The sequence below is a fragment of the Pyxicephalus adspersus genome, chromosome 8 (genome assembly GCF_032062135.1).
Source record: "Pyxicephalus adspersus chromosome 8, UCB_Pads_2.0, whole genome shotgun sequence".
Classification (NCBI taxonomy): Eukaryota; Metazoa; Chordata; class Amphibia; order Anura; family Pyxicephalidae; genus Pyxicephalus; species Pyxicephalus adspersus.
The window spans coordinates 49846888-49866011 of NC_092865.1; the positions used below are offsets into that span (position 1 = coordinate 49846888).

The window sequence follows — 19124 nt, forward strand, 5'->3', positions numbered from 1 at the left end:
GAAATTACAATCACAATGAGACAAAATGAACTCATTAGGCACATTGGTATATTTCCCAGATCATCATCAACCAGAATATAAAGTGAAAAATAGCAGTGCCACGCTGCTTATAGGCATCTGGAATAAAACATTTTTATTAATATTCACCAGAAAAAGCCAAAATGGGCTCCAAAAGCCACTTTTTTTATACTTTGGGCCTGATTTAATAAATCAAGGCTGGAGAGGATACACTTTCACCAGTGAAGTTGGGTGATCCAGCAAATCTGGAACGGATTACTTCAAAGTCATTTGCTAGCAATTTTTTTGAATCCTGGATCAGATCCATTCCAGATTTGCTGGATCACCCAGATTCACTCATGAAAGTGTATCCTCTCCAGCCTTGGAGAGCTTTTAAAAATCAGGCCCTGTGTCTCTGTGCAGGATCTTTCTGTAATACAGACCAGTCACCTCTGTTCTCTTTCCGTGTGCAGGGTGACTGGCCTTCTATTTCCCCCTCCTATTGTTTTCTGCTGGCAGCCTTTGGTAGGTGGAGTTGCTGGTAAATCTTTGCGTGGTTATATTACCAAAATTGTTCAATTTTGGTTTTAACTAATAAGCCTTGAATATCTTGTTGCCTCAAATTTCTAGCATCTCAAGAACATGGTTGTTTAAGGGTAGTTCAAAGCAAAAAGTGAGCTGTTAAAACCCCACAGACCCTGCAGGTTTAATGAATCTAAGATTACATTACCTTCTGGGACAGAACCGGTATCTTGGTGGCACTTTTTCACATCCAGATCTGCTCTGGTGCAAAAGTGCAAGTGCTTCCCTGTCACCATATGCTGTTAGCATCTCGTTAGCATCTGCAGTAATTAAAGAGACAGCTGCTAACGAGCAAGAGCAGGCATACATCATCCCCAGACCTTCCGACAACGCGCTTGTCTTTGAAATTATGGTTCATTTGCAAACTTAGCTTCATTAATTCAGCCTGGGGAAGGCAAGGAGCGGGATCTGCGCCTGACCACACAACGGGTAATTAATGGATTCTGCAGGATTTTTTTGGGACACCTGCGCTCCAACTGGCGGATGATAAAAAAAAAAAAGAGAGAGGGCTTTGCATTTTCAATGCCGGGTATAGATGTGAAAAGCTGGGCCTATTGCTGTGATCAAGCAGCCATCTTTGCACGTCAGCATGGAATAAAATGTATAATGATGGAAAATCTTTGCACAAAAAAAGGAATGGCAAAAAACACCATGACTGCAAATAAAAAAAATAGCCTTTTGAGTTTATTTCTTCAAAATAGGGGACAAAGTTATATGATTTAAGAGAAACTCACAGGGGAGTTTTTTTTAAGAACATCATTTTTAATTTTGGGCTGCTGCAAATTAAACCAACCTGTTTGGATTACATGGTGGCACGGATATGTCATAGTGGCATAAAGGGGAAATGACTTCTAGTAACCAACAATATAACTGCAATAGTCTAATTTTGTACATATTTCTTCTCACCCTACCCTGAAACCGGACAATGGAATTAAACCAGGGGTATGGGGTTGTGGCCTTAAAACCCCAGTCAGATCTGCTACACTGCCAGATAGGGCTGTGTTGTGTAGTTATAATGAGCTAAACAAATTTTAGAACTGGATGGGAAAAAAAAAAGAAAAAAACCAAGCAGCTAAAACGGCTCCCTTATATGTATTTCAGTCATGGATTTAGCCGTTTGTCTGGAGTTCAGCTTTAAGCAGAATAGCAAAATACAAAACCCTTTCGATACAGTTCCCATTTTGTCTTGAGTTTTGTGTCCCTTTCATCTCGGCACAGGCTCCTTTTTTCTTAGCGCACTCGGCTCTGTGTCCCTGTATTGTTTACCGCTAAGCCAGGCTGCAAATGAAAAATTTAAACCACCACACTTCTCTCATAAAAACCATAAAAAAAGCAAGCCAAGACGCCAGCATTTCCAAACCAAAAGCCGCAAATATGGAAAGAGCATTATTGACAAGATTTAGCTCATCAGGCAACTAATACTGTGCGTTTTTCAACACTTCAGAGCAAAGCCCCCTCCTCGCTTTGCAGGGAATGTCTCATTACACCCGTGATGAATAACCAAGCAGGCCTTTGGATACAAAAGCCAAAGCAAGAGAGAGGGAAGCCATACATACATACATAGATCCTTGCCCCTTCTATATTTTATTACTGTTTGCAGAAAGTCATTAAATGACACTTCTTGTGTACATATCCAAATCTCTGCTGCACACAACTCTGAAAAAGATGATACTTAGCAATGATAAATGAAATATAAGCCGTTTCCCACAATACACTGCTCTCACACAATTGAGCATTTTATTTTTTAAAGAACCATTAAAAATAAATAAAAAAATCATAGAAGGTCGACAGCAGAATAAGATCAAGCGATCCATTGAATCTTTAAGGACAGCTGTGTGAGTGCTGTGATCCTCCTTAAGATAAAACTGCACTTGTTTTCCACTCTCTTCCACTCGCTGAGGTTGAGCCGCTCTGTTCAGCGGCTCCATACTTCTGCTGAAAATCTTTCCTAAGACTTCTATGTTGCAGCTGGAACCGTATGCATGACGGTACTATTTTTCTCTTAATGCACTTTATTCTTTTTTACTGCAATGCCCATAAATGCCAAAAACTAATCGAAGTGAGAGCTCGCATTAACATCACACCCAACCTTCCTCAATCTCTACAATATCTCATTATCTTTATGCCAATACTGAAATCCTGATGTCACCTTCTGGGCACAGACTGGCAGGTGACAATAGCAGGATCTAGGGATTACACAGCTCACTTGGCTACATGGAGATGTAGAAAACACGGCAGACTTGGTAAGTGACAGAAAGGTAACACTTTTCATGTAGTGTGGAAGTGTTACTTCCCATCAGGACATTCCTATTCATTGGCTGGGAAAAGACTGAAGGTGAGTTATATTTAAAGCACATAATGACCAGGTAGGTGTATATATTAAGCATGGGCCTGCAGAAAGGGTAGCTTTCACCAGCTTACTGCAGACTAAATGAGTACGTTCAGCCTTTCCGAAAGGTGGCGAGTGCTTTTTAAACCACTCAGCTTAAGAGGAAAGTTCTGACGCTTGCTATTAACAGAGATGTGTATTTCAGGGCAAGAAAACTACACAAAGTACAAAGCGGCCATCAAATGGCCCAGACTGGACCAGCTTGTTGTGCCTACTCATTATTCACACCCAAATTCATTCCGAAAAATATAACATGTGCAACAAACAGAATCTTACCTTTAGGAACTTGTACAGAAGAAAGGTGAACCAGTTTGTGAGCATCTTTTCCGCCACCGACTCTGTCCTAAGAGAGCGAGACAAAGAACAGACTCTTATAAACTTTAATGGTTTCTCATTGGGCTCCAAAGACACTATAAAAGCCTGCACAGCTATATTATCTACAAAGTGACCCCGAGGCCATGCCTTTAATATCAGTTTGAGCTGAAAGGTCACCTTTATATTAACTTGGCATGTCAATGGTTTTCGGAGGTAGAAAAATAAAACAAAAGTCAATTGACTTATGTGATAATAATATGTAATAAGTAATATTACTTAACATAGGAAAATGCCATTTGAATAATTCTTAGGATGTTATGTGAAAAATAAAAACATTATTGGGGAAATACAAATGCTGATACTCTCCCAGTACATTATGGTAGCCTATTTACTTATATACTTACCTCACTTTATTGTATCCATTTTCCAAGGCACATTTACCAATAAAATACATAACTTATAAACAACATAACATGTAAAAAAAAAAATCTATTTTTTCCATCTGAGCTTTTACTGTAAAGGACTCGGTATGTATGGGTACTTTTTGGGGTGCAGCCTAAGTGGCAAAAACACTTCCCATAGGCCATTTATGGATGGAGATTTCTCAAGAGCCCGAAGAAACATGGTGATCACACAATGAAAGCAGAAAAAAGACTGCCGGATGGCAGGCCCAGTGTGCAGCTCAGAATCACGGGTCACCATGGCAGTTTTTTCCCCAGCCCCTGTTAGCTGGGTGCACCACCCTCTGCACTTTTTAGTAACCACCCAGCTGTTTTTGGGTGGTTACTGAATAGTTGGGTCACCACCTACCTACTGCTTCTTCCCACCCAGGTTACAAAATTTTCTGGTGATAATACTGCCATGAGTCAACATGATGACAATTTTTTCTTTTTTAACTTGCAACATTTGCCCAGAGATGGGTTTTAAAACTACAGATTGCAAAATAAATATAAATCAAGTCTAGGCTTCAGGGAGATATATTAGCATATATGAAGCCTTTCTATTTCTAAAGATTTTCTTTAAGGTGTAAATGTGTGCTTGAAATGTGAGCTGACCGCCTGGTGAAGACCCGGGTGGTGGCCCCGTCTTTCTCGGTAAAGGCTTTCTCCCTCGGACACAGACTCCACAACTGTAACAATCAACAAGCCAGCCAGAGGCGAGCGAGCAGTTTTTCCATTGATCTCAATATAAATTACATTTCTCTCCTTCTGTGTGCCCGAACTAGCCCCAGGGAGCCTAAAAAGTGCAGGCCGTACTTTTGTAAAAAGCAACTAAAGGAAGCCGACATCAAAGGGGACATAGCTGGAACCAGCCAGGAAGGCTATAATGAGATGGATTCATGCACCATTAAATGGGACCAGTTCATGGAGAGGAAGATCACACTGCTTAATCCCTTCTGTCCTCGGGGGACTTGTGGTGCTCAACTAGCTAAGGATTGCGTTATAGCGTTCCCTGTCAGACATGGCAAACACTGATCTGCTGCTGCTAATGGACTAAGTATACTTTGATAGCATCTCTTGGTTTGATAACCTCAGTGTGCTGTCTACTGAGCAGGCTGAAGTTGCTTCTTGTGGACAGATTTTGTTTACACAGAGTGCTGTCATTTAAAGAGACCATGTCACCAACTTAACATATGAGGCATAAAAAAAAAAGAATCATAGAAAATGCAAGTATTTGCAATACCTACTTGCAGTCATTTATTCACTTGTAATGTACATTTCTGGTTGCTTGAAAATTTGACTGCTACAGGAAGAGTCAATTACCTAGCACAGCCTCTCCTTGCACATCATAGCCCCCTTCTTTGTACAATTCTGTGCCGACTCAGGCCCTCTATTACCTCCCCACATAACCTTTTATGTAATTGCCAAAGGGTGATAGTGAAGAAAAAAAAATACTATATAGATATACCTTGAGTGACAGCCAAGTCTGATGGGTGTCACATCAAATATGGTGGCACTAAGCAGCAGTTTTCAGGACTTTTGGATGTCTACACATGGGAGAATTTTGCAGGTAACAGGCTCATACAATCCTTTATAGCTGCTGAAGGGTTCTCAGTTCAAAATCTACCCTGCAAATGTTTTTTTCATCCTCTCCATGCCCTTATCAATAAAAATTTCAAGGTTAACCCTACAATAAACTCAAACAGAATCCACTGCTGCAAATTAAATGTAGGAATCCCATTGGTGGGTCAGCAATGCAGGCAGTTCTGTATCAGACGAGGCCAAAATTAATTAAAGAGGCCCTGTTGCCAGACCATAAAAAAATAAAATTTATGGAAAAAAAGGATGTTTCAAGCATTTTAATTACCTGATTTTCGTGTGTATTTTTGTTTTTTTAAGGTCAGTGACAGGGTCTCTTTAGCTGTACGTATGAAGTTATTAATAATGCTCATTATTAGGACATAAAGGCTCAGGCATTGGAAGAGACAGTGTACAGCAGTGTTCTTGGACGGCTCCTGCATGCCGATGTCTGCTTCCAGCAGCCCTGGAAGGAGCTGACACAGATAGGTAGGAGAGAGGCAATAAATAAGCATTAAGAGCTTCATTTACAGCCAGCTCCGACCGTCACACAGCCTTGAAGTGCAATTTCTGTCACCGGGCCGGTGATCAATAGAGAGAGGATGGGAAGATATTGAATTAATGAAGATAATGTATTTTTTAGCAGAACCTAGGCTTTTGCATTCGGAAATCGATGCGATTGTGTTTAATTCTTCTTTCAGCACTGGCTCGCTGCGGGGATTGATTTCGCTCAGGCTCCCTTTTTAATCATCTTCACATGTGCCCGCCATTGTGCTCGAGATCGGACCAATGACGAGCTGTCATTAATGGTCCCCTGCAGCCCATCTTTAGTGTGGACACTGCAGGGAGAGCTGCCACTGCCTACATTGTCTATAGAACTTTTTGGGAAAAGAAAGCAAAGAATTTGATTGGGTTTTACGACTGCACAGTCAATTTTGTAGGTGCCAAGTGTTATTCTTCTTCTGAAATCATTATTCTGACCTCTTATAAAGATGAAGGTGAATTAACCACGTGCAAAAACTATTTTTGAGTTGTTCATTCAAACTAAACACTCTAGGGTTCCTCCAGAGGTTGTTGGGGGTGCAAAAAGCAGTTTGTACATCTCAGGTCAGTTTAAGTGACACTAATATTCTTTTTGGCTGTCTGTAAGGATGACATTCTTCCCAATAACCAACATTGTAAGAGGCATTCTTACTACTACCTACTGGCCATCATGCTAATGTATGGTGAGCTGTGGAATTAGGTATTAAAGCAGAGGTCCTGGAAGCTAGTTCAAGGTATCCGCCACGTTAAATAGGTAAAGAAATGCTGCCCTAGGAAATAATCACTAGCAAAAGACTGGTAAACAAATGGTGAAAGTTATACAAGTAAAATGTAGCAGCGATCAATGTCACATAGTTGCTCAATTTCCCATCATTTGCAGATATCCAGTGCATGAAACATCTACATGATGCTTGTGTAGCATACTTAGCATACTCCATAGTGAAGCAATTGTTTGGTGATCATTTGCTGCTGTTAGCAATTAGACACAGAAAATTTAGTAGCATGTCTGAAATACTAAAAATGACCTCTAACTGCCAGCAAATTATATTACACTTACTGGAGCAATATTTATTTCATGGCCAAAGAAATGTATAGCTTTAGCTTCAAAAGACCACAGCAAGCTACTGTATCCTTTTGCCCTGGGTTGGAAAATCAAAGCCAAGCCATGGGGTGACCAGACCTCACCTCCAGTGTTCTATATTGGCAGAGTACCCCCACACCACAAGTGCCCTCATACAGTTGTATTGCAGAGGGTGACTTGTCTGACCGGCTCTGATTACCAAGAACATGGAGGGACATTCCTCCAATTCAGGACAGGAAAAGGCAGTGAGGAAAAAGCTTCAAAATGAAAAATTTTTGCAGGAAAACAGCTTCGGGTTGCTTTACGTGCATGTTATCCTACCTTCTTAACAGCAGTTTGGGGTGGTTCTTGCTTTCAAGGTTCTTCTCTATCAGGTCAGACAGGAGCTGTTTGAGAACCCCTGTTGCGTATTCCATTTCCCCCTGCAGCGCCGTCATGATGAGGGAGGCCACATTCCCACGGTCGCGCATGGAGAAGCTGCGTTGAGCCTCTAGAGTGCGGATAAAGGTGAGCAGGAAATGCTTTTTGTTCAGAAGCTGCCCAAAAAGATTCAGAGCCTTCTCAACGTTGGCTTGGACCTGCAATAAACACACATGCCACAATATTTAGATGTGTAATACTTAACATATTTTGTTGCCTTTAAGGTAAACACATAAGCAGGGTTTATAAAAATACTATTTCAATACACTGTGTGGTGCTGATATCCAAAAGACTACAATGTATATGAAAAAACACAAAATATTGTAGCTCTGTCTCCATGATACATGATTAAATTTTGCATTCTGAAATGCAAGCAATGTAAGTACTTGAATTTAAATTGTCATCGGCCTCATGGAGTCCCTGTGCAGCAAAGCATAGATTGGCTTTTTATGCTGTTATTAATAAACCAACCCATTGTGCTGTACTCCATGGGTCATGCTGAGAAGATGATGTTCAGATGAGCTCATCAGTCTACTGCTTCTCCTTTTACTGGCCAGTCAAAGGCTGAGGATCAGGAGGAGACCTGGAAATGTTAGAGAAAAATGAGGTCCCCTTTCCTGTTAGACCGGGCTGTGCGGCCGAGCTGTATGTCCCACGAATTGATGAAATACATATCTTTCAGCAGGAAAAAGCCCCTTTACATATTTCATCTCCGTGTTTAGATGTTTACCTGGAATTTAGCTTTAATTCACATGAGACACCTGCAGCCTTTGCATTCAATGTCTCTGCAGCAATGCAGTACGCGCTTCACTGACAATTTCAAGCATACAGCGAGGAAAAATAACCTATAAAAGAGCCCAAATCCTTAGGGGCCGCTGATAAGTGACTACTGAACTGTACGAAACAGGTGAGTATAAATTCAACGCGATAGGAAGACTCTTCATCATTATAACACAGGGCACTTTTCATTTAATGGGAAGTTTGGGAGGGGGGAGCTCATTGCAGACATCTCCCTGTGCTTTACACATTCTGAGCTGCTGATTAATACAGCCATTAGGCAAAATTATCACCCAGGTTTCATATAGTTCAAGAGTCCTCAACCTTTGCGAGGAAGAGGGGGAAGAAAAAAAGCTCCACAAAAAGACACAAGCAGCTGGGGTATTAATCACTGGCGTATTCATAATATATTCATTGGGCATTATTTTCTGTAGTTTTCCAAGTGGCTCTCTTTTGTAGGGTGCAAATTGCACACAACAGGTTCTCCCGCAGGGATATGGAGGACACTGAGTCTGGATTTGCTCTCCTCCGGCCTTCCGGCATGAAGCCGCCTCATTCCACTGGCTCTGATTGCTTTTGAGAGTTATAAAGTCATTGAATTGTTTTACCAGTAAGACCAGCCACAGCTCTGAAGTTACAGAGTGACACAGATCTTAGGCTTAACCCCATATGTTATTTTACTGTGCGTCTCCATTGACCAATGGTAAGAAATTTTCGCTGGAATGAGTATGCCAACATGTTTGGGCCAATAATGATTCTTTGCAACCCTCCATCATTGTCTCCCTAGTTGTGAATTACCGGCTGAACAGGTGTTCACATATTTTAGCCCAAAACACAAATCACATACATTTGTTGGCTAGTATAAGGACGAGCAGCATTTATGTGAGTTTTGTCTATGATTACTGTTGCAGCAAAAGCTTTGATAGCTATACAGGGCCTGGCAGGTTCTCAATATACACAAGATATAAATTCTCCAGTTCTCTCATTAAAAAGACAGACCTGTCTCCATCTCTTCCTGCACCACAGAGCCTTGAGGGAGACGTAGCAAAGATGCCGTCCCAGCTTCTATCAGCTTGTGTACCAGTTTCTGCCGAAAATGAACGTGCTGCAGAGTTGTGAGCAGAATCAGATGAGGTAAATGGCAGCGGGAGATGCCAGTCACTGATCTGTGCCAGCCAAGCTGATTATCCTTGGCTTGCTTGTGCTGAGGTTTTTACCTGCCCATAACAGACTCGCTGTGAGCCCAACATTTCCAAGCTACATACTATTGTGTATTATATAGTGCTCTCCTTCTGATAAAGCCAAGAGATATAGGAGACCAGAAGCATTGCACCAGTGGTTGACAGTTTGACTTTTTGTACATTTTGAAATGATGAAAGATGGGGAAATGTGCAGGTATGGCATATGTACCGAATAAGTGTATTTATTTTACGCGGACATAATATTATCATTAAACAGTATTTATATAGCGCCAACATAATACACAGCACTATATATAAATATGGGTAGAAAAAGACAGACAGATACAAACATTGACACAGGAGGAGGAGGAGAGAACTCTGCACAGAAGAGCTTACAATTTAAGAAGTGGGGGAAATATCACACAATAGGAGGGGAGATCTGGATTGATGGGTAAGTAATGAGGGTTTAGGAGACATAAGAAGACAGGTAGGCAAGTTTGAAAATCTTTTTAAATGAAAAGAAAGCAGGAACAAACCGAATAGTCCATTCCAGAGAGTTGGGGCAGCTCTGGAAAAGTCTTGGAGCTGTGCGTGTGATGAGGTTATGGAGTGAGGAAGTCATTAGTAGGTCATTGAAGGAGAGAAGAGAGTGGCTAGGGGAGTATTTTTCTTTCAGGTCAGAAAGGTAAGTGGGACAAGAACTGTGGAGGAATTTGAAGGCAAAGCACAGGAGCTTGAATTTGATTCTAAGATGAAATGGAAGCCAATGAAGAGAACCACAAAGAGATGCAGCAGAAGAGCAGTGGTGGGAAGGATGGATGAGTCTGGCTGCAGGATTCATAATAGATTGTAGAGGAGAGAGTTGGGTTAGTGAAATACCAGAGAGGAGGAGGTTACAGTAGTCCTGATGAGAGATGATAGGAGCCTGTACAAGGAGTTTAATAAAAAAAAACTAACATTTTCTGTACATTGGAGTTACATATTTTCTGAAGGAAGCTTGGGGTTGATGAGGACAGAATTTGTGACCATCTGGAAACTGTCTGCCAGAAACATAACTTCTCCCCAATTACTGCCCGTCTAATGGAAGCGCCAGCTCACCTTGCAGCAGACGAAAAGCAGATTGCACATTATGTGGCCCAGGGAAGTTTGTCATTTGTTTTACGAGCCGGCTTTAGAAAGTAAATTTGGAAAGCCATTAAACATATCGAACTATGAAACAAGTGCAGGGAATGTAAGGCACTTAATTGGATGGCTCTTTATTGGAAATCCTATTGATGATATAGCGTAAGAAGGCTGCTTTTATGGCATGTGTTGTACTCGACAGAGGCCTGTGTCATGGGGCTAAACCCATTTTTATAAAGGGCAGTTGTGGATAGTAAATGCAATCAGGGGAAAAGTCAGGGGGGGAGGGGGGAGACTTTGCTTCTTGCAAAAAAAAAAAAAAAAAAAAAAGGATTCTTCAATCAATATTTTTATATTAACTTCGACTAAATGCATTTTTCCTGCTCTGTCCCCAATCTGTCTACTTGTTGGAAAGTCTTTTGCTTCCAGTGGAATTTACTGACACACAATGGCACAAACACTAAAAATTGCAGCAGACATGCTTTGCCAAGGCAAGATATACTCAGATTGGAATTGTATCCAACATTAAAATACATTGTATGGCCAAAAAGTATGCGGATACCGCAACAAATGATTAGGTTCAGGTGTTTCTAATGAAAAAATGCTTTTAATTGCTACAGTATACAAAATCATTATAGGCAATTGGTGTCTTCCAACACTGTGGTAAGACTTTTGGGAGGCACTTTTCTGTTTTAGACTAAGGTTAGGTGTACACAGCCAGCTCCATATAGGCATGGTTTGAAGAGAATAATATGGAGGAACTGGAGTGTCCTGCACAGAGCCCTGACCTCAACTCCACTGAACACCTTAGGGATGAATTGAAATAGTGGGCCAGGTCTTCTCATCAAACATCATTACCTGTCCTCACAAATGGGGGCAAATTCCTACTGACATACAAAATCATGGGAAGCAGGAGGCCAGCCTAAGTGTCCTGCACACAGCTCTGACCTCAACCCCATGAATTTGAACCCATTTGTCAGTCAGTTCATCTCATCCAAGATCCTGTACTTGGCATAACAAATGTGCTTTTGGGTACATGAACACAAATTCCCACAGACACATTCCAAAATGTTAAGGTTATGTGCAAATTGGCAAAGTCCATAATAATGGCCGTGGTACTGGAACCCATCCCTTGTCTAACCAGCTTATTTCAATGTGCTGGTCAGGTGCCCAAAAACCTTTGACCATGTACTGTATTCCATGTTGAGGAGTAACTTTTGGTCATCAGGATGCTTATAGGACTCAAAACAACCTACAAGTCAATTAGGATTGTCCAACAGTGGTCAATCGTAGGACTATACAAAATTCAAATTCAAACAAAAAGTCCCCGTGTGACTCCACCCACAGGCAATGCTAGTCCTAGACACCTGATTGGATATTGGTAATGATTAAAAACAAGGCTCTCTGCAGACAGACTAGTCAGGTTATTAGAAGTGCTTGCTTTTCCCTTCCAATTATTCAAATCTTCATCTGAATACATAACAGGAAGATTGAGGCTGCTTATGTCCAACCAGAAGCAAATACTAACAGGTAACATAAAACATTTTTGGCACTGATTCAACTTGCAGCCAATCAGACCGTCAGCTCTTTAATTTTCAGTGATTTTAAAAGGTCTTAAACAAAAAACAAATGTGCACAGTTTTCATTTAAAGTTTTGCTAGTGTGTTCTGGTTCTCGAGGGTTGACCTCCACAATTGGGAATTGTAATAAAATACTGTAAGAGTTTTTAATAAAGTTGCGGTTTCAGCGACTTCCCCTTCAGCTGGGGGACCAGCTCACGCTATTCCAAGGATCCTGGGACAAAACGGAACAATGGTAGTATATCACATACATCTGCATCCGTGCTATCGCAAACACATCTCTTCTGCAATCTAGAGGCTGATGGCTGGCTGGCTGGGTGCAGCCAAACTGCGGGTAGCTGCTTGCAAGGGTATGCTAGGCTTTGTAGTCCCTGAGCAGCCAGGGGAAGTCAGAATGAGCAGTCTCTTGGTCCTTTACACGCAGTAGCATTGGGTATTTATTTAAGCATGGAGCGGAGAGGGGACTAAGACACGTTTCTAGGTTTGGGGGGGAATTAAGGTAATTCAATTGCCTGGCTATCTAGTCCCACCCACACACCAAATTGCATCAATTAAAAATTGTTTTTTTGTTTTGTTTTTTTGCAGATAACATAGATCAAATCTCATCCCACCAAATGCTGAGAACAGTAGTTCATCAACAACTGCAGGGCTTCTGCTGTCTCCCAGTCTGGTTATCACTGCCACAGCCATAAATGCCATCTTAAAAGCCTGCAATAAAAAAATCTTCCATCTTCTCCAAAAAAATGACATTTGCCGCTGCTATAAATTATCACTTTTGCAGCCGTTTCCCTGTAATTTACAGCGTTCAGCATAAATTATATGCTGAGTTTTTGTTGCATAAAAAAGGAAATGGCATCCTCTTTTTAAATAGTCATATAAACCCTGCTAGCAATAAATTTCACCAACTTTTAACTCTGCAGAGCCAGTTCATTAAGGTAAAAAAAGGAAAATTCTGATTGTGATTATTAGTGGTCGTTAGGCTGCTGGAGATGTGAAAAGCGTACAGGAGAAAAGGCATAAATGGCAGCTTGTCAGCCACTGACGGAATTGACTGAATAATGCTCTATTGGTACCTCTATGTAGACTTTTATGCTTGGAGATTGTTTATGATCATTTTGGGTAAAATCAAGCACACATGTTGGATCACTAAATGACCAACTGCTAACAGGTACTATTATAATCCCAGCAATGGGCATTTGTTGCTCTCCCATCTATAAAACAGCTGAGCATGTTTAAACAGTATACACCACTAGCCTATTTCTACGGTCACCTGAAATGATCAACCAGAATGACAATATTTGAGCATCTGTACAAGCCTTCAAAACAGTGCTGGGCCTTAGAGTGTCCTGCATAGACAGTTTGGCCTCTATAACATCTATGTGCGTGGTGACCAGCAGGATTAATAAAAATCTTTTCACTTGCAAATCAATTCTCACATTCCTCCAATACTCCTGAATGTGCATGTGGCCTTCAAATCATTATAAATGATCACTGCATTATTTGAAAGGTCCCAGCAAGACATATAATGGTAAAAGGATGGTAAAGGATTACCATCCTTTGCCATCTACAGAGTTGGGAATTCTCACCCTGGGTACCCCACTCCCCCAAAGGGATAGAAGCAAGGATGTAACAATCATGAAACTCCGAGATATCAGTTTTACATTGAGCTAATTATTATCTCAGATTGTAAGCCCATAAATGGCTCAAATGCCATACATATGCTGTGTGTTCCATGTTCTAGGAGTCCTAAAACAAGCCCCATTGATCTGATGAATGGGGGAAAATCATGGGGGAATTGCTTTCACTAAACCATTTCTAGCAAGAATATGGAGAGAACACACTGCAGGAAGACATGCCTGGCTCCTATTAAATAAAATGTAACATTTCCTGACATACAACTGCACTCTGCTATACATAAATAGGCCCAGTGAATAGCCAGCTGGTGTTTACTATTGCCAGAGTCATGCAGAAAATGCACTTTGGGTCTGCTGATTCAAGACAAAACAGGCAGATTTATCAGCACCTGACATTATCAATGAGAGATATGGAAGTCAATGGGCAGCTTCGAAGGGGGGGGGGGGACCAGCAATTGTGATGCTCTTGTTTCTTCCCCCGCTGAACAATAGCAGTGTAATGAGCACGATGTATGAGCCAAACTCCCAGATTAGACACGTGCTCATTCTTCTTGCATTCATCCGTTTCCTGACACTTAGCCAAATGATGTATAGGGGGTGCTGTGTCTACTACAGTGCCTACCTCCATCTCCTTCAGCACGGGGTGGTCTTCAATGCCAGGGAAGAGGACGCGCATGGCATACGTCCGATAGTCCAGGAAGGGGATTCCGGCTCCGTCCAGGTCATTGGTCAGCTCGTGGATGTCCGTCTGCAGCTCAGCAAAGGCTATGAAAAAAGAAAATGAATGCAATAATAAAGGAAGCCTGCAGTGAGATAAATATAGGGATTACTGTAAATATACTTACAGAGCTGCGTAATATGTTGGTGCTATATAAATACTGTTTATTAATAATAACAATAATAATATTAAAATACTCTTTCAAAAAATGCTGATTGCTTGGTTGTGTGTCTTTGGCACTGATCCGGAACAAACATGCATCTTTGGGTCAGAAGCCTGAACTGCTAAAGTTGGATATTAATTTACCAGCTAGGAAGCTGCAGCAATGGTAGCACCTCTTGCAACAGCACTGAGGTCAATCTCCACACAAACCCTTCTACCATTTATAAAACCCAACAATCTCTCATATATAGCGGTGTTAAAAAATAACGCAGGAAATATACAAATGAGATGCTGGTATAGAGAGAAGTGTGATGATGCAAAATACTCCAATAATCCCAACTCTCATCCATACTGCCTTATATCCCACTCTTCTACTGTATTCTCCAATAAAAGTTAAAATCTATTGGGAAGAGTGAGACTTTGCAGCAATCAGTAGAGTACAGACCTGGGAATACTGCATCCAAGGATGAAGGCAGCACTCGAGAGACTAAAAAGGTGATTTAACTCACCGGCGTCTCTGAAAAACTCATAACAAATATATCAAAATAAATATCAATCTGGAACAGATTTCGAAGGCTAACTTTGCATTTTTCGCTGCTTTTGGGAATATTTGATATTCTGTTTGCTACACCCAGGGGGATAAGGCTTTCCGCTGGGAGGGAACAGAAGACCCAGAAGAAAGTTGTGCAGCTTCCGCGGTCACCTGTAGAGGAGCCTGCACAGCAGCTGGCAAAATGAATATTTTCCGCTGGTACAGAGGACACTTTAAATTGAACTCGTTTGAACCTTTAAAAGTTCAGCCTAAGGGCTCTCACCACAAGCAGCCTGCTAAAAAAAAAAAAAAAACCTTTGCTACCCGCTCTGTGTGCCTCTTTGAAAATGGTTTTACATGACTGGTCCGAAATTCAGAAAAGTCGAGCTCTTAGTAAAAAAAAAAAAAAAAAAAAAAAAAGTGAAAGCAAGATCAGAGGAGCAGAGGGAAGCGTCTTTTCTAGCGAAAACAGGTAAGAACAGGCATCCCGCTGAGGCTGCTCTTAAGCAGAACTTTTAGTTTTAAAAAGTTTAAAGTGGTTGGCAGACGAGAACGAGAACCAATCACCAGCAGGCATTTGAAGTATTCAGAATCTTCCTTGAACATGTCCAAAACTGCGGCTTTACCTCTTATAATGACTTTTTGGTATTGATTTGTATTCTCTCTCTCTGTCAAAGTAGAAGTGGAATGCTGTAAAAATCTCCGGCTTGGGGCTGATATACAAAAATATGGTTACATGAATGATGCTAGAATTACCCAAAATAAGGCTTTTTCTTGATAATCTTATCCTCCTTTATCAGCTCAGAAAAGCATTGGACAGGCAGGATACAGACTGCCTCAAAGGGTAGCTTTCTATTCCATTAGGGAGAAAGTACAGCTAAATAACAGCATAAACAGCCTTCCCTAAGATGAAAACCTACACTGTTATACTAACCAACAAGTGCAGACCCCAACCACAACCTATTCCTGACTTATCTTAAAAACAGAATATAAAAAAAGATTGAATACAAATGTCCAGTAGTTGTGGAATAATAGAGACACTCTTTTTATAAGTTCTATTTTGCTGGAATGAAAACATAATATGAATAAAAAACTCTTTGGTTTGCCCAATCATCTGAAGATTCTAATCTTTCGGACTGTACTTTATGAGAATAAACTATTTTTCCCCGATACTTCGATAATCTAAAAGGCTGATAGGAGATAGGAAGAAGCGAGGTAACGCTCCTGCTTTAATAACTTAATCCTGAGAATACGCCATTGGCGGCAGGGCAGCGGGGGGCCGCGGCTTCCTTTTAAATAGTCATTTTCAGCTGAAAAGGCTTCTACAGATCAGAGTTCTGATTATCGGTCTCACTTACACATGTATTGTGCTGCGGTTTACTTCGTGCATCACAATCCTGCAGTTACTGAAAAAGCTTTGGGTTCATGTCAGGACAAAGCAAATTGATTAAATATATTTTTAGCACTGATTAACCTTAAGAATTCCTCATAAATTTGCTACTTTATTACACCTGTGTACGGCGGTCCTCACTTCAGTGGCTTCTAATTTGCGAGATGTAATGCATTAATTTTTAAAGGACACTGCTTCCGTCTGAGAGTGCACTGTTGTATGGTTCAGCTGCTGAGATTGAGAAGTTTACCAAGTATAAAGGGAAATATCTGATAGATATTTAGGATATAAATTTGCATATAATAAAGCCGAAACTCAAGCTGGTATATAACAAAAATATCATTTATCCAGTTGTGTTTTTAATCTTCAATTTAATGAGGAAGATTCAACTTTGTGAGCCAATCAAAGCTATAATGCTTGCATTGCCTTGGAACCATGTCAAGAGGAAGAAATACCTGCACTGAAAGTCAACAATCTGTATGTGCTCTGGAAGATGAGACTTTCTGAATGGAATTTCAAGTCAGTTCATATGAATGGATTTTAACTATTCATTGATGGATCTGCCTAGAGTGCGGGTTTAAGCGAGAACTAAACCCTGATAATACTCATCTGTGACGTTCCGTTGCTGATGCCGCCATCCACTTCATCATTGCAATCTTTGCCCATCTTGATTGGCCAGAGCAGGATGATGTAACTGAGCAAATTCACAGGAGTTCATTCTGTCCCAGCAACTGCAAGGGAGCCTGGGATGTGCCAGGCGTTGCCGCAACCACATGTGCAGCTCAGGAATCCTGACAGTCAAAGTGAGCGATCAGGCAGATAAGAATGCCATTGCCCGTTCCTATCTGCAACAAAATCCTTCATTTTCACCAGGTTTTAAAGTGGAACTAAAATTATCATCACTCTAAAGTGTGATTCTACAAGTTACATCCTAAACCCACAATGCAAAGCAGGAAAGATGGGCCAGCACTAGTGACAAACTTTTAGTAAAAGCGAGTTACTCATTTTAGAGGTACTTGTGCTGGACTCCTTATATTTTTGGTTGGCTGATTCTTGTGTACTATTGCCACAGCTTTGGAACAAATAATGAGTGCCAGAATCACTATATTTGATCAAATTCAGGGACTCAGAGGCTTTGAAGATAATGTATCAGCATAACGATCAGGTAATTAACATCAGAAGCAATAGTCAGCAATAGCTGCCTCCTTGGATCTTACATGACAGGTGGTCTTAGATATGCTTAAAAGTATCAAGCTGATTTTGCTGCTTCTTCTAAGGGGGGATAAGACCTGTTATAGTTACCTAAATGCAGTAAGTTAAAATGAGGACTCATACTCTATTAGACTGTATTGTACTATGTGATAGGGCTGTGTAAATCGATATAAACAGAAAAACAAATGTCGGTCCACTTCCATATATGTGTTTTGGTCTGCCTGGTGTTACGCTATAATGCCAAATGCACACCTAATTATGGTTGGACATCGTTATGTGACAAAGCAGCAAAGTAAAAAGCCTCACCACACCTGCTGCAAAAAGTTGCAGCCTGCCAGAGGATTTTGGGTCTTGCAGTCCCTCAACAACTGATTCATTGGCTTGGTTTTTGATTCTGTTCAAGGAATGTAAAAGGTAAAATTATGTCAGTTCCTGGCTCATGAGCCATAGATCTGAGAGAGAAATTCAATTACATTTGTGTGGACTTGGTGAGAGGAACTTTTCGAGCTGTCAGCCGTAGCTGGAGGAGGGGGGGACAGAATGTGGTGGCAAGATGAGCGGCGATCTCTTATCTGTACATGGAAGAACTGAAATGCGCAGAACGGGTACAGATACCACGCCACTTAATTAAAAGCCCAACCTTTTATCTGGCAGCTGGAGAATATTACACATCATCTTTTCCAGCGGCTCCCTTGTCACTCCTGCTATCTATAGCTCTTCTGGAGGAGGTATATATATTTATTTCTATATATTGGGGGATTTTTGTCTAATCTCCTTTGCAGTGCCAGCTTTGTTCCCCACCTCCAGGCCCCCGGCAGTTGGCAGGGTTACGACCCTTCCGTTATGGTTAGACAAATAATGGGCAATTAGGCTCTCGCTGCAAGAGACTTCACAGGCTCCTCGTCCTAGTTTCTCGCCCACATTTCCTCCGAGTAATGAGACACCCCGTGTTTCGCTGCCTTAACTTATCCCTTTCCTCGGCTAAAATGTAAAAAAAAAAATCCCCTTTATTTGGTCCACCTCAGAGGAATGAAGTTATAAATGGAAGGAAGTCATCGTCTAAATGTTGCCTATTAGTATATTGTATCCTGAACTGAATCCCAGAGGAACGGACTTTGATGCCATATGTACCAAATTAAGAAGCTGAGCTACAACCTCAGAAAGCAGTTCAAGCTGACACAGTACAATCTGCTACACAAGTGCGGGAGAGATGGAACATAAGAAGGGGGGGAAAAAACGCAGCAATGATCTGACTTCAGAGGAACATTCGCAGATCATTTAAAAATCTACACGGCCATATTGTGCGAGATGAAAGCTGGCAAGTGTAGACAAGTTGAAACATCTGCGCAAATGGCTTGAAAAACTATTGCTTAAAAAAGGCGTTTTTGAGAATGTGCGGTTTTCTTGAAAACATGCGTTTTTTGAATTTCCAGACCCGGAATTTGGTTTATTCAAACGGTTGCACATTGTT

General features: G+C 41.1%; 1 protein-coding gene across 2 annotated transcripts in view; it reads right to left on the reverse strand.

The window, feature by feature from the left end:
- The window catches only part of PLXNA1 (plexin A1), a 224154-nt gene that overhangs the window by 13374 nt on the left and 191656 nt on the right, over window positions 1-19124 (reverse strand). For both annotated transcript variants that reach the window (XM_072420537.1, XM_072420539.1), the window contains exons 21-23: window positions 14262-14404; window positions 7247-7503; window positions 3245-3311 (exon numbers count right to left, since the gene is read on the reverse strand). In XM_072420537.1, coding sequence (XP_072276638.1) covers window positions 3245-3311; window positions 7247-7503; window positions 14262-14404 — 467 coding nt within the window. The remainder of the gene's footprint in view (window positions 1-3244; window positions 3312-7246; window positions 7504-14261; window positions 14405-19124) is intronic.